Consider the following 14,854-nt stretch of genomic DNA (forward strand, 5'->3'; position numbering starts at 1 on the left):
TGTAATGCACTCCCTACCCCTAAAATGCCTTTTTCCAATTTGTTCCGATTCTTAAAAACTGACCGAAGCAAGTGCGACGAAAATCTCTTGCACCATGCCTCATTCCATCTAAAATGTCCCTTATTCTATCAAAAACATCCCAACTCGACCTCATCGTCACCCTTGCAGGGAAGTAAGGTACCTTATCACTTATAAGCTCCAACTCGTAGTCTCTACAGTTTACGGTCCGCACAATCTGCACGATCGATATAAACAAAATGTCAGCAACAAAAATAAACCAAAACAACTAATAAACAAAATATTAGCAACAAAAAATTACCACTGTAGTCGCTTAAGCGATTTCGGATCGCTTAAGAAATCTTGACTCTGTCTCGTGTAAGATTGCTTAAGCGACCAAGAGTAAACTGAAAGAATCTCTTAAGCGATACAAAAGATCGCTTAAGCAATCTTATATCTGTGATTCTACCTCGACAAGATCGCTTAAGCAAAGCGATCTGAAATCGCTTAAGCGACTAAGAGTAAATTGAATCTATCGTTTAAGCAATCATGAGTAAAACAGATTAATCGCTTAAGCGATACAAATGATTGCTTAAGCGACAATACAAGCAATATTCCCGAAACAACGTACCCTTTCTTCGTGGGCCTCCTCCTCGTCGCCTGAATCCTTGGACGACTCCTCTTGGCCTGAATTATCACCGAACTCCTCGTCTTCAGAACCGTTTGCCGATTCTTCCCTCTGTCTTGTGTCGCCGATGTCTCCTCTGTGTGTGGACCACTTTCACTGATTGGATGATCCACCGGAGCAGCCATTGAACTGCTTGCGCCACCGGAATCTAGGATTCGAAGTGGCGTTGGGTTTTCCTCCTCATTGTGAGTGTCAGCCATGGTTTTGGATTGAATTTGGTGTCAAAGTTTGCAGTTTCGATAAAAAATGTGGACTGTATTGTCGGAAATCACACAGATTCCATTTAGGGTTAAGGAAATCGATCAGAAATCGCTACTATATCGCCGAAAATCGCAACTATATTCGGTTTAGGGTTCAAGAAATTGATTTTAGGGTGCAAATTTGCAGGTTCGATCGGAAAAAATCTCAGTCTCCCTTTAGTTCAAGAAATCGCTTTTTACCCTAATGAATTTCTATTAAGCGAGGTGAATAGGTGGGACTTGTTTTGAGAAATTTTAAATTTTAAAAACTTTTATTATTTATATTTGGCCTACATATATTTTAATCTTTTTATTTTAACCTATTTTACATGTTTAATTAATCCTAATTATGGGACATTATCTTATCTAAATTAAAAAAAAAATGGAAAAATTTTCAAAGCCATTTTCTTAAATCGAAACTTTGAATGGCGGGGCAGCTAAATTTTCTTCAAAACAGGGCCAGCAATAAGCTTGTTCAAAGCATGATGTTCCAGTTTAAAAAACCATATCCTTACTCTTTCTGTAATTTGTAGACAGTTACAGCATATAAACACCTTTCCACACTGAGGAGCTTACCTGTAATTAATTTTCTTTCTTCGATTCAAAATGTTGTCGAAATCGTGTTTCCCGGGAAAATGGAAGCACAAACGTTGGAAAACCTCGAAACTGTACTCTACGAAAGATCAAACACAGCAAATGCAAAACACCCACATAGTCTCCGCAAACATTGCCATAACTCAACGTGCGAAAGTTGGCCAGTTAGATATTGCTCGTAATCTGTTCGATCAAATGTCGACTCGAACAGTCGTGTCATGGAATACCATGATTTCTGGTTACTCAAAGTGGGAAAATTTTAACGAATCTCTTGGTTTAGTTTCAACAATGCATCGTAGCAATTTCAAGCTCAATGAAACAACTTTTTCTACTACTTTAAGTGTGTGCGCGCAATTGAAGTCTTTGATTAATGGGAAACAGATTCATTGTCTTGTTTTGAAATGTGGGTATGAGAAGTTTGAGTTCGTAGGTAGTTCTTTGTTGTATTTTTATGCAAAGTGCTTGGAAATAGAGGAAGCTAAGCGGGTTTTTCTCGAGTTGCGCGATGATAGTGAGTTGTTGTGGACTTTGATGCTTGTGGGTTATGTGCAATGCAACTTGATGAGTGAGGCTCTGGATGTATTTATGAATATGAAAAGAAGAGGTGTTGTGGCGTGGACTAAGCTGATTTCGGGTTATGCGAAGAGTGAAGATGGTTGTGAGAAGGCTTTGGAGTTGTTTTCGTGGATGAGAGAGAGTGGTGAGGCGATGCCTAATGAATATACTTTTCATACTGCTATAAGGGCTTGTGGCAGACTAGGTGTTTTGCGTGAAGGCAGGGTTGTTCATGGGACTTTGATAAAGTATGGTTTTGAATTTGATCACTCGATTGGATGTGCCCTGATTGAATTTTATTGTGTTTGTGAAGCTGCTAATGATGCTAAGCGAGTTTATGATAGAATAGTAAATCCATGTTTGAGCTCTTCAAATTCACTTATTAATGGGCTTATATTGATGGGTAGGATTGACGAAGCAGAACTGATATTTAACAGACTGACAGAAGCTAATTCTGTTTCATATAATTTGATGATAAAAGGTTATGCGGCCATGGGTCGAGTTTTGGATTCAGAAAGATTGTTTGGGAAAATGCCTCACAGAACTATAATATCTACGAATACTATGATTAGTGTGTATTCAAGGAATGATGAAATTAAGAAAGCTGTGGAACTTTTTGAAGAAACTAAGGGGGAAAGAAATCCAGTGACTTGGAATTCTATGATGTCTGGTTATATTCAAAATGATCTGCATGAAGAAGCTTTGCAACTATATGTGACATTGTGCAGATTAGGAATAGACCGTACTAGATCGACATTCTCTGTCTTGTTTCATGCATGCTCATGCCTTGGATCTCTGCAGCAAGGAAAATTACTCCATGCACACTTGGTTAAAACACCATTTGACTCCAATGTTTATGTGGGAACATCCCTCATTGACATGTATTCCAAATGTGGGAGCCTCACGGAAGCTCGAGCATCATTTAGCAGCATCTCTGCACCCAATGTGGCAGCATGGACAGCTCTTATTAATGGATATGCACATCATGGCCATGGCTCCGAGGCAGTCTTACTCTTTTTGTGCATGCTAGAGCAAGAAGTAGTACCAAATGCTGCTACTTTTGTTGGGGTTCTGTCTGCTTGTGGTCGTGCTGGTTTAGTCAATGAAGGGATGAAAGTTTTCCACTCAATGGAAAGATGTCACAGAGTGATCCCTACATTAGAACATTATGCATGTATGGTCGATCTTCTTGGTAGGTCAGGCCATCTACAAGAAGCTGAGAAGTTCATCAAAGAGATGCCAATTGAAGCAGATTGGGTTGTCTGGGGAGCTTTGCTTAGTGCTTGTTGGTTCTGGATGAACCTGGAAGTGGGTGAGAGGGTGGCTGAGAACATTTTTAGTTTGGATCCCAAGCCAATATCTGCTTATGTTATTATGTCCAACATATATGCAATATCGGGGAAGTGGGGAGAAAAGATGCTCATGAGAAAAAGATTGACAAGTTTGGAAGTGAAAAAGGATCCCGCTTGTAGTTGGATTGAGCTGAGCAACAGAGTTTACGTGTTCTCTGTTGAAGACAGAAATGACCCAAATTGTGATTTGATATATGCTACTTTGGAGCATCTAACAACAAATCTTAACTCAACTGTCCATAATCTTAATTCCATTGTCCAATATGATTGATATTCGATGTCAATACAGAGTCTAGCTATTATAACCTACCATTGACCAAATTTTTTGTAGCTGTATCATCCAAAGTTGAAATTTTGGTGCCAATATTATTTATGTGGTTCCTATTTTTTCTAAAGCAAATGATTGATATCCATCTTCCTTTATATATTTTTTGTGACCTCTTGTTCTATAATCCTTACGTTTTATGTGGCACTGTTGTCTCTTCTTACTCTTTCGTAATTTAAGATGCACTTGATGGATGGCGCGTTTGGTCTTCTACATCAAAACACCACAGTTTCTTGAAACTGAGTGACTTTATGCTTTGGTACATAACACTTCATTTCAACATTTTACCATCCTTTTCTTTTCTTTGTGTTGTTCTGATTCATCAGGCATATTGAATAATGACAATTTTCTTGCATTTTTCAAAAACTTTGTAGGTTCGGAGCACAGTTCTTACAAAATTCCTGTATAGACCAAAGTGGTTTCAACACTTTCAGTAGTTTTTCTCTATTTAGAAATGATAATGATGCAGATTAAATGTTGTTCTGGGAAAAAGATACCATAAATATGACTATTATTTGAAAAGGTAAGAGTATCTGTCTTTTTAAGCTTTTTGTTGTGCTGGTGCCTATTCTGATACAGCACATTTCTATACTGTACAGACATTTAATTTGATTAAATGAAAATGACACTTCCTTTTGGTGATTTTGTTGAAAACTTGACATAGGTGGTTGTTGCGCATAATGGATGGTGACGGGTGATTAATTGTGGACAATTTCATGCTGTTATCTCGCAACTTGTTGTAAAAAGACGTGAGCTGGTAAATAACATTACATTTGGAAGCGTCCTTGAGAACTGATAGTTATTATGTTCTGTGTTGAGAATATTAAATTGCTATAATTTATTTATCACAGCATATCAATAGCTAACTCAGTCTATCATTTTGCATTTGGTGCTCCAGTTTTTTAACAATTTAGTTAAATGTTATTGCTCCAACTTTGGCTTCGATTTAAGGGAAGTGGATCATTTTCTTTTTCATTTTGAGAGAATGGAAAATCAAGTTTGAAGTATACTATCCTATGTTCATGCTGTTTTTAGATAGCACATCACATGGAAGTGAGACCTGCTATTACAAGTAACTTTTTATTATTTTATGGCATTGCTTAGTTACCATGCTTTAAATATTAGCAGAATTTCTTGAACGAAAGAGCCATGTTAACAACATTAGCTGTAACTGTCCTCTTACTGGAAATTTGTTGCCCCAAGAATTGAAGTCAGTCCTGTCACAAAGAAGCAATTATCTTAAAACTCTGTTGATGCACAAACATCGACTCAAGAATAAATTCAGTTTTCACATGCACATTCTTATGGATACAGAGAATGCTTGCACAAATGCAAAGTCAGACCTCTATATAGAACATTGACTTCATTAGGAATAATTAATCATTTCTCAATATCCATAAAGACACCGGGAGGAACCTTCTCAGATCTTTTAATTGAATTCTTCAACTCTTGCCATTAGCATCATTGTTGATCACAAGCTGCAACTGTTTGGATTTCTCTTCATTTTGTTCTAAATCCCATTTATTTGGTTCTTCTATAATTCCCCTTTTCCTGTACTTGCAATAAAGAACAAGTTGCAGGATGCCTAAGGGGCTACCGACCAGATTAGGGGACTGCAAGAATTAAGGAATTCAAATGTGAAACTCTAAGCAACATAAATTGTTTAAGCATGTAGTTTTGCCTCACAAAGAGGGTTTTGATAGCTATACAAACCGCAAGAAATAGATCGTGGCTCAGCAGTCCATAGGCCATCCAAAGTGAGCTAGCAATGAATGAGAAAAAAGACAAATAGAAAGGCATGAATTCTATGCTCTTTGTTTGTATAACTTGCTTCTGCAACACCAAATATTAATTATATGAGTAAAAAAGTCAAGAGGAGATACAAAATGCAGATGGTGACGGGGCGTGTAAATATTTATTTTGTCTATGCATCAACAACACCGTGAATGTTAATTTACAATTTTTTTCCTTTTTTTGGGCTTCTTTTTAGGTGACTTTGAAGAATACTACCATGAACCAATAATGAGAAAAGGTAACTCACCACAACCACCAGTGGAGAACCATACATTGCCACAGAGGCCACCAGTGCAACACTGCCCACAAACACCTTGCGATGATGGTGGTCATGGAATAGAAAGCCTGATATAATTGCAGTGATGCTGAACACTAGGATAACAGGTATCAACGTAGCAGCAACCTTCATCTGTAGATTCATTATATTTAATTTATGATACTCTTTCCCAAACTATGTGTATGAAAATGCATGCAGGCAAGAATACACACTGTCTCATGTTTTTCCTCACTTCCACTGAATATAAATAACATTTCTGCAAATGATACAAAAATGGCATGCATGGAAACAAAATTGTACATTTTCAGCATGCACCAGTTTCTGTGGACTTGAATAATAACTTCCTTTCATGCATGCAAATGATTCTATATCATGCCAAATAGACATTAAATTAAATTACTTGCCTTGTCTCTTCCTGAAGCAAACCAAATATATATCAGAATGAAGGAAAACTCGAGAAGGATCCCTAAACCGTTGATAGTGACCACAGGGAAATTCTCCCACCTGTAGCTTACAATAGGTAGTCCATACCAAGTATAAAGCAGACAGTTTAGCAGTGCAATGATGTAAGGAATGCATGAAAATCCCTCCGTGCCTTTCTTCCTTATCACCCTTGAAAATGTTAATCTGGCAAAATATAAAAATAATAGGTTTGAGTTTCCAAGTTAGCTGCTTCAAACCTCTATGAATTATAACTTAATTCTAAGAAAAAAATAACATGTAGTAGAATATTATGTCAACATTACATGGGTGCAGCATAAAGTAACAAAGAAGCTGCATTGCCTGCAAGAAAAATATTATTAGTGTATTAGGTGAAGGTTTTACTATCTATGGTGACATATTGGTAGGAAGCTAAAACAATAAACAAAGAAGAAAGGTACCCATGACTCCTACTGCCAGGCGCAATCTATCTCCCATGTTTTTGCCCTGTAAAGATGGTCCTAAGATGGAGAGATGGTCCCAACAAGAAGAGTTACTAAATGACTTTATAAGAATGTTGCATGGACTGTTTAACACGCTTTAGGGGATATAAATAACGGGAAGATGGGTAAAAAGAGAATAATAGAAAATTGAAAGAAGCAGAAGTGTTGTCTACATCTTTATAAACTTGTGGAGGAAATCAGTTTGCTATAGCATGGAGCTTTGTTACAAATTGTTTAATGCAAAAGCATTCATATCTAAAGCTTTAGTAGGTTTTAGCAAATAAATTAGAGAAAAATAATAAAGCTATCGTTTTGCTATTTTGAATTATCATGAGTGAAGCTGTCACATTACGTCCACTACCCACTTGAAAAAATTTCTTTAGGTTTTATTTGTCTGAAAATTGATGCAATATATAGCACTAATATCTTATTCTTTTTGTTTTGCCACAAAAATTACATTTCTACTAATTGTGCAGTAAGGGACACTGTTAAAAGAAGTGACGTTCTCATTGAAATTTTTTTATTTAATCCTATGCAAACAAACAGATTCTTAACGCTTGCTTTAGATAAGAAATCATATTTACCATGCATGTGGTTTGTTGTTGTTGATGATGATAATGAAATTAAGTACAACATATATGAATGATCTTGAACTCTTATCAGAACAGTGAATAGTTAGTTTACCATCAGTTTATGTTTGAGAATCCACACGTAGTTTTTCAAAATAGAATTTCTTCAAAAAGAACATGTGAAAAAAGAATCATAGTTTTTAATTTTAGGATTTCTCAAGATCATAGTTCACAATTAATCTGTTCCTCTGATTTGATATTTTATCAAATGACTGTCATCACCTCATGGACTGGAGGGGCCAGGCCAGATCAGTCTCCATGGGCAAGCAGTTAAAAGCTGAGCAAAATGTTTTACCGAAATGATAGACATCCGATTATCTTCTTACTATAATGTTGCCAGCTATTATTCTAATTCTCCATTACAATGGTTCTTACGACGAGAGCAAAATTTTGCTCAGAATCAAACTATTCTGACTGAAAATATTTGTGTGGTCTGCTTTTAATACAAAAATATTTTCAAAGCAGAAAATCAGAAGCGAAAGATTTTACAGGGGTTTTTGCCGGTCAAAATATACCATATCTAAAAGTGGAGTTCCTTTTCCCATGAAACTTTTAATTTTTTTCTTTTATTTTTCTTATGTGATCAGGAAGACCATTTGATATGATGGTGATCTCAGCTTCCTTTTTTGCTGTCTTCCATAATTATTCTATTTTGCTTCAACAATCCTTTAAAATTCTATATCCTCAACGCAACATTGGGGTTTCTAATGCCTTATTATATGTCTCATTTGGTTCTGTTGCTTGAATGTTCTTCACTAATGGGAATATTATCATATTAACTAAAGTAACTGCGCAATATGATTGTTGCTTCTGATACAATGCCACAACCCCTTAATTTACTGAGGAAACCATGGAAATATCTACTACCTTTCCAACTCTGACTGTCATTGTCCCACCATAGAAAATTGTAGAGGTCGGACATTGGCAAATGGTTGGATCAGTTGCTTGTCAACCTGGACCATTCAATCAGAGGAACTGGTAAGATTGCAGTACAGATGAATATTTGATGGCTGTTTTGAGAACAATATTCTCTTTGTTTAGAATATATTCCCCAGCTAGAAATTACTGGCAGGTGCAATTTGTTGTTGATGTTTTGCAGCAATCAATCAAACTTGAGTGCAGATGCTTGAAGATTGCAACTGGTGATGTGTTCACATTTTTTTGGGAATTGAAACGTAAGGTCACTACATTATGAGAAAAATGAATGGTCGCGATCAATCTAGAAACATGTTTGGTCTCTCTTATCCTGTTCTTACAATCTGTTTAAATCAAATTATTCTCCAAATGCTGTTTATTCTGTATTAGTGATAAACCAATGAACCTGAATGTGAAACAAGATAGGTTGTATGTATCAACACTAAGATGCGTTTTGACGTGTTTTTGTAGGAAGCACTTGATTGATTCGGTTTTGATATTAGAGAAAACACTCCTAGAAGCATGTAAATGGGAACAATAAGATACTAAAATTATTCCAACCAAGGAGAAAAAGCAATACTGAATCTTTTTTGGTGGCAGGAGAAGATGCTTTTAAGGTGAAATGTGATGTTTAGGAAGCATTATGGATAATGCCAAAGTGCTTTATTATTATTATTTTTTTTTTTTCAACTGGATAGATGTAAGCGCATGAAATCTGATTATGGGGTATTGGGGTTAGGTGTGATGACATTTTCCCAATTGCCAAACTTAAAAAACATGAATTTTTCAGAGTTCAGAGTGTGTGGAAAGGCACTCAACAAAAAAATGGTTATTGGGGTCGACTTAAAAGATGTTGATAATGTTGGCTTATTGGGTAAGCACTTTTGGTTTCATCTTCTTTATTTCTGAGCCAATGGAGCCTTTGATTTATTAAATGTAATCGTTATCATGACAATGATTATTATGATAATCAGTGTGTTAATCATTGGCACAAACAGATCTCTCTTACATCATAAAAATTGGAGCTGCTTAAATTCTCTCCGTTTTTCCAATAAAAATAGCTCAATTATGCATTGATCTAGTATCTAATAATTTCATTTTCTAGTTAAGTTATGTGGGAGTGGGACTAACAGAGGGATTAATAAATAACTAACCCTAAACCTTCCTTTGTGGTAGGATGACAAACCTTTTAGCCATTGGAGTTAGTTTACTTAAGGAGTCTTGTCGGTTTACCAAAAAAAAAAAAAAAAAAAAAAAAAAAATTGAACAAGGTTATTTGAAAGAAGATGAATATTTGATTTTCCTGGTTTCAACTGTGGTATTGTCCTCTTCATGGCCTCAAGAATTTGATTCTTCATTTTTATTACAAATCACCCAAATCAATTGCAAATTGATTCTTTCTTCCTCTTTTCTTTTCTTTGATTTTATTTATTTTATTTCATTTTTCTCTTTCTTGATTGGGCTGAAATGGGCCAACTTCCGCCTGCTGATACTTGCTTTTGATGAATGATGGGTGCTTATCAATCCAATCCATTCTGCTATAGTGCTGTTAGGGAGGTCTTGTTCTTGTAAGGGTGGTGATTCTGATTCTTGATAATTGTCTTTTTTCCTTAGAGATTTACAATAAGTTTGACTAGTTTTGCAAGAGTAATACAAGGGTTACAAAACATTTTATATATGCATATAATGGAATCATGTGTTGATAAGAGCTTGAAAATACATGTTTTGTTGGTGATTCAATAAGATTATTTGTGGGAAAATGTGTTTAAATTGTGAAATTTGTGTTAATTATTTCATAAATGTCTTTTATGAGATCACAGGGTATATTTTGAGTATTTTCAAGTTATAAACGATATTTGAATGAAGAAGGATGATGTCGATGGAATTTGTGACCAGTAGGAGCAAACGGTGCAAGAATCAAAGTTGAAACGAGAACGTTGTGATGCGTTGAAGATGAGACTTGAAACCTGAAAATTCTTCAAGATGAGCACGTTTCAATGTTTTGATCATAACTTGACCCGTAGAAATTGGAATTGGATGATTCTTGTGGCATTGGAAAGCTTATTTAGAGGGCTACAAAGTTAGTGTTGATGACTTTGCCAAATTCTGAATATTCCAAACTTGTGGGGCAGAAAGAACTATTGCCATAGCGATGGATTGCGGGCCTATTTGGGTTATTTTATTTTCCTAGTCCGAATCTGAATGGTTTAAGGAATTTAATTCTTTCCTAATTAACCTCCAAACCGTAGCACTATAAATAAGGGTCTTTATTTTGTTTTTAGAGAGATTAAGAAGGAGAGAGGGTGGCTACTCTTTGGAGATCAGAATTCTAAGAATTTTGGTTCGCAAATTAGAGAAGTTTTTATATTTTTCTTTCTTGTTCTCATGTTTGTTAATACAATGGTTGTTTTTATTACTATAATTATGAACTAAATTCATTTTCTAGGGCTAAAGATGTAGCTGTTGACCATACAAAGGGTGAAAACTGCAATTCTGAAAACACAAATGACCACACAACTATTTGTCAAAGAAAGATCGTGTTGTTTTGAGTAGTTCATTTGACAAAAATCAATTGTACTCTGTTTAAGCTCACACACGAGCTACTTTATTGATTCTTAACTGATTCTCTCTCCTATATATAAGAGAGATCTTGGTTGTATTCATTCTTAACATTGTTAATACAAAATCAGTTGTCAATTTCATTTTTGCTCTCTTAAATCTTCACATGGTACTAGAGCCGTTGACTCGCGTTGATGGCTCAAAATTTTGGTTTTGACATTTCTGCAAAGAACGTGAATAAACTTCATAGTCTATCTGAGCTTCATTTGTCCATTGTTCCTTCAAGTCTTCAAGCTATAAATCCGAAGCTAACAAGAGACAATTACGTGATAACTATTGGTTCTGGTGTTCTCAAGTTCTGTTCACAGTCGAAGCTCATTGATTGGAAGAACATTTGATAGGTTTAATTCTTTGTCCTGAGCCTTTACTTGCTTCACCAATTGATAGTTTAACTGAATCAGGAATAATTAGCTCTAAAGAAACCCTAGCTAAAGAAAAAAGCAATCCTGAATATGTTGCTTGGAAACGTATTGATAAATTTCTTGTTACCTGGTTACTTGCATCAATATCCGAGTGCGTGTTTAGTTGTATATCTAAGTGCCAACTCTCTACTGATGTTTGGTTCACACTTGAAAAGGAATTCTTGTCAGATTCTAAAGCTAGGGCATTACACCTAAAAAACTTACTTCAAAATACTCAAAAAGGCAACCTCAGTGTTAGTGACTACATCAAGAAAACGAAAGGGATAGCTGAAAGTTTGGCCTCTAGTGGACAAGTTGTTTTTGATGAAGATGTTCTTCAATATGTACTCGATGGGTTAGGTCCTGAATTTGATGCTACTGTAGTCAATTTAACCTCTAGACTTGAGTCTAGGTTTGATTCTGTAAGCATTCAAGAGGCACAATATCTTCTACAGAAATATGAGTTAAGACTGGAGAAATTCAATTCTATTGATTTTCTAGCAAGTTTAGTGCATATCGCTGTAGTGAGTAATTCCAGTAATCCTCCCTTTAAACCTACTCATTCAAGTATTGCTAATACTTCACTTAGCTCTACTGGAAATCCAACTCCTCTCACATAGTTTGCACCTTCCCTAACCACCTTATCTAATCCCTCTTACACATAACATTATCCTCTAGCAGCTACCATCCCTACTAAACAAACTGATCCGCATTATGTTCAACCTTCTCAGACCTATTATAGTCTTTTAGTACCTACCTACAGACTTGTTGTTTTTCATAATACTGGAAGAGGTCGTGGTAGGGGTATTGGCAGAGGAAGGCCAATCTGCCAAGTCTACAGCAAAATAGGCCATACTGCGGTGCAATGTTACCACAGGTATAACTCTAATTATAATGGGACCTCACCTCAGTATAATCCTTCCCCACAACAAATAAGTGCTGGAATAGGTTCTGGATCTTATCTCACCTTTGGTCCTCAAGCTCCTATCATTTCTGGACACAATTATCTCAACAGTCCAAACAACAACATCCTGCCATAGCAACCTATTCAGTCTCCCCATTCGTATGAAGGATCACAATTCCAAGGACATTTTACTGAAACTTCTCATCAACTACAACTCTTAACAACTTCACAACAAGGATTTCAAGTACCCAGCAAGCAACAACAAACACCTAACCAAGCCAACCTAGTCTCTCATCAGAACATACTTGTCAGTTCCCATTCATCAACCTCTATTCCTACTGGTGCCTCTGTTTCATCAAATCTCATCGGTATATGGATTCTGGTGCCATCGGCCATGTCATTGTAGATCTTAATAAGTTGAATGTAAGTAGAAATTATGGAGGAGTTGAACAACTACAAGTAAGCAGTGGTGAGTTTCTTGATATATCCCATGTTGGCTTTGCTTCTTTACCTAGTTTTCTGAAAAATAAATGCCTACATTTAAAAAATGTTTTGTGTGTACCAAGAATTACAAAAAAATTGCTTAGTATATCCAAATTTACTAAAGACAATAATGTTGTGGTTGAATTTAACTCTGATTGTTGCATTGTTTAGGACAAGGTTTTCAGAGCAGTGTTACTATAGGGAGAACTTAATGTTGGACTATATCAATTGAGACTTCCATCTGTCAGTTCTATGGATACTCTAGCTCAGTCTTCTGTCCCTTTTAATTCACAAAGCTTTGTCTTCTGTCGCAAGCTCCAAACCTCAAAATTGTTTTCCTAGTGTTACTGATATTGATTCCTATAAGTCTGTATCTACGTTAAGAAATAAGATCCCACATAAGAGTCTTAGTGAGCTACAAACTAGTGTCAGTCAATCAAGTTGCACAAAAGTTGCTATTAATATTGATAATGAGTCTACAAAGTTAATTCTGGATAATTGTAATATCCCTTCAATGAATAAAAACAATTATATTTCTGATTACTCATTCTTTACTAATAATGTCTCTAATATGAGTAATGTGATTGATCATACCAATGAGACTCATATTGTTGATCGTGTTAATGATAATAATGCTAACTTTTGTTGTTACAATGCTACTAGTGTTAAGTCTGATACTAATAGCATTCATCTTGATGATAATAGTCATGTTGTTGATAATAATAATAATAACATTCATACTGTTGATTGTGTTAATGATAATAATGCTAACTTTTGTTGTTACAATGCTGTTAGTGTTAAGTCTAATACTAATAGCATTTATCCTGATGATAATAGTCATGCTGTTGATAATAATCATAATAGAACTACTAGTCATGATGTTTATATTGATTCTGATGCTGCTGGTATAGACTCTGTTGTTGATTACCATGCTGTTGATGTTGTTCATAATTATACTACTAATAATAGTGCTTACAATGCTATTGAAACTGATTCTGGTACTAGTAGTTTTAATGATAATAATGTTGTTCCTCAATGTCATATGTGTATGCCTAATAGTTCACTTTTAGCTCTTCAAGCCACTAGTCATAAATAAAGCATTTCATCCCTATGGCATAAAAGATTAGGGCATCCGCATTCAGAATTTTTTTTTAGAAAATCATGTTGCAAATTAATCACAACTCTTCAAAGATATTCCTTCCATTTCTTTTTGTGATGCATGCCAACTTGGCAAATTGCACAAAAACAGCTTTCCTGTTTCTCACTCTAGAGCCAGTACTCCTCTTGAACTAGTTCACAGTGACATTTGGGGTCCTTCTCCAGTGGCATCCATTGAAGGCTTTAAATACTATGTGCATTTTCTTGACGATTTTAGCAGATTCACATGGTGTTTTCCCTTAAGAACCAAAGCTAAAGTGCTTTATGTTTTTGTCAAATTTCATCATTTAGCTGAGAGACAATTTACTCATAAACTTAAGTGCTTACAGTCTGATCAAAGGAGTGAATATAGGGGTTTAATTCCTTACATAACCAACTCTGGCATTCAATTTAAGCACTCTTGCGCTTATGTCCATCAACATAATGGACGAAGTGAGAGAAAACACAGACATATAGTTGAAACTAGTCTCACTCTACTTGCACGTGCCTTTATGCCTATGACTTTCTAGTGGCTTGCATTTGATATAGTAGTGTTTTTAATCAATAGGATGCCATATGCTATTCTTGATTTTAAGTGTCCTTATCAATTGTTGTTTTGTAGATTACCCCTTTATTCATCTTTAATGGTTTTTGGCTATGCATGTTTTCTTACCAAAGAGATTACAGTAGGCACAAACCTAGTTCTCATTCTTCTAAGTGTGTATTTGTAGGATACAGTCTAGACCATAACGGCTATAGGTGTTTTAAGTCTTGAAGGAAAATTTTTTATCACACCTAATGTCACTTTTAATGAAGATGAATTTCCTTTTGGGCACAATTTTCTTCAGTCTCAAGTTCCACCTTCTTCACAGTCAACTAACAGTTCTTCTAGTCTTAGCTTTCCTTTTTTGTCAGTACCATCATCAGTGTCTCCTGCTGATCTAGTCTCTCAATCACCAATAGCTCAGAGCAGCAAAGTATCTCCAATAGTATCATGTTCTGCATCCATTCCTACTTCAACA

The 14,854-nt window shown here is 35.6% G+C and overlaps 2 protein-coding genes across 4 annotated transcripts; one reads left to right on the forward strand and one right to left on the reverse strand.

The window, feature by feature from the left end:
• The first annotated feature begins 1,342 nt into the window (after positions 1-1,342).
• On the forward strand, positions 1,343-6,141 carry LOC116115082 (pentatricopeptide repeat-containing protein At2g13600-like). Its single transcript, XM_031401218.1, has 4 exons — positions 1,343-4,009; positions 4,125-4,273; positions 4,415-4,507; positions 5,741-6,141. Exon 1 carries the CDS (start codon positions 1,531-1,533, stop codon positions 3,694-3,696), a length of 2,166 nt encoding a protein of 721 aa, XP_031257078.1. The 5' UTR covers positions 1,343-1,530; the 3' UTR covers positions 3,697-4,009; positions 4,125-4,273; positions 4,415-4,507; positions 5,741-6,141.
• Positions 4,668-6,972, reverse strand: LOC116115083 (bidirectional sugar transporter SWEET3). 3 transcript variants are annotated; one of them, XR_004125619.1, is made up of 7 exons: positions 6,703-6,971; positions 6,568-6,604; positions 6,226-6,448; positions 5,792-5,953; positions 5,464-5,583; positions 5,094-5,363; positions 4,668-4,967 (listed from the first exon to the last, which is right to left on the reverse strand). XR_004125619.1 is itself a non-coding variant. In XM_031401220.1 (7 exons), exons 1-6 carry the CDS (start codon positions 6,737-6,739, stop codon positions 5,193-5,195), a joined length of 750 nt encoding a protein of 249 aa, XP_031257080.1. In that variant the 5' UTR covers positions 6,740-6,972; the 3' UTR covers positions 4,668-4,967; positions 5,167-5,192. The 3 variants fall into 3 exon arrangements, 2 of the variants coding, with proteins under 2 accessions (XP_031257080.1, XP_031257079.1); XM_031401220.1 differs by having other exon boundaries at positions 5,167-5,363; positions 6,703-6,972; XM_031401219.1 differs by lacking the exon at positions 4,668-4,967 and having other exon boundaries at positions 5,002-5,363.
• Positions 6,973-14,854: the final 7,882 nt, after the last annotated feature.

The sequence above is a fragment of the Pistacia vera genome, unplaced genomic scaffold, assembly GCF_008641045.1.
Source record: "Pistacia vera cultivar Batoury unplaced genomic scaffold, PisVer_v2 Contig730, whole genome shotgun sequence".
In the NCBI taxonomy this organism is placed as follows: domain Eukaryota; kingdom Viridiplantae; phylum Streptophyta; class Magnoliopsida; order Sapindales; family Anacardiaceae; genus Pistacia; species Pistacia vera.

What these genes read in the sequence shown, in the direction of transcription:
- LOC116115082 (XM_031401218.1), top strand. Translation starts at nt 1,531, where the DNA reads ATGTTGTCGAAATCGTGTTTCCCGGGAAAATGGAAGCACAAACGTTGG.
- LOC116115083 (XM_031401220.1), bottom strand. Translation starts at nt 6,739, where the DNA reads ATGGGAGATAGATTGCGCCTGGCAGTAGGAGTCATGG. An exon ending in CCTGGCAGTAGGAGTCATGG is followed by an intron (nt 6,605 to 6,702) that starts GTACCTTTCTTC and finishes TTTTTCTTGCAG; the next exon opens with GCAATGCAGCTTCTTTGTTA. An exon ending in TTACTTTATGCTGCACCCAT is followed by an intron (nt 6,449 to 6,567) that starts GTAATGTTGACA and finishes ATATTTTGCCAG; the next exon opens with ATTAACATTTTCAAGGGTGA.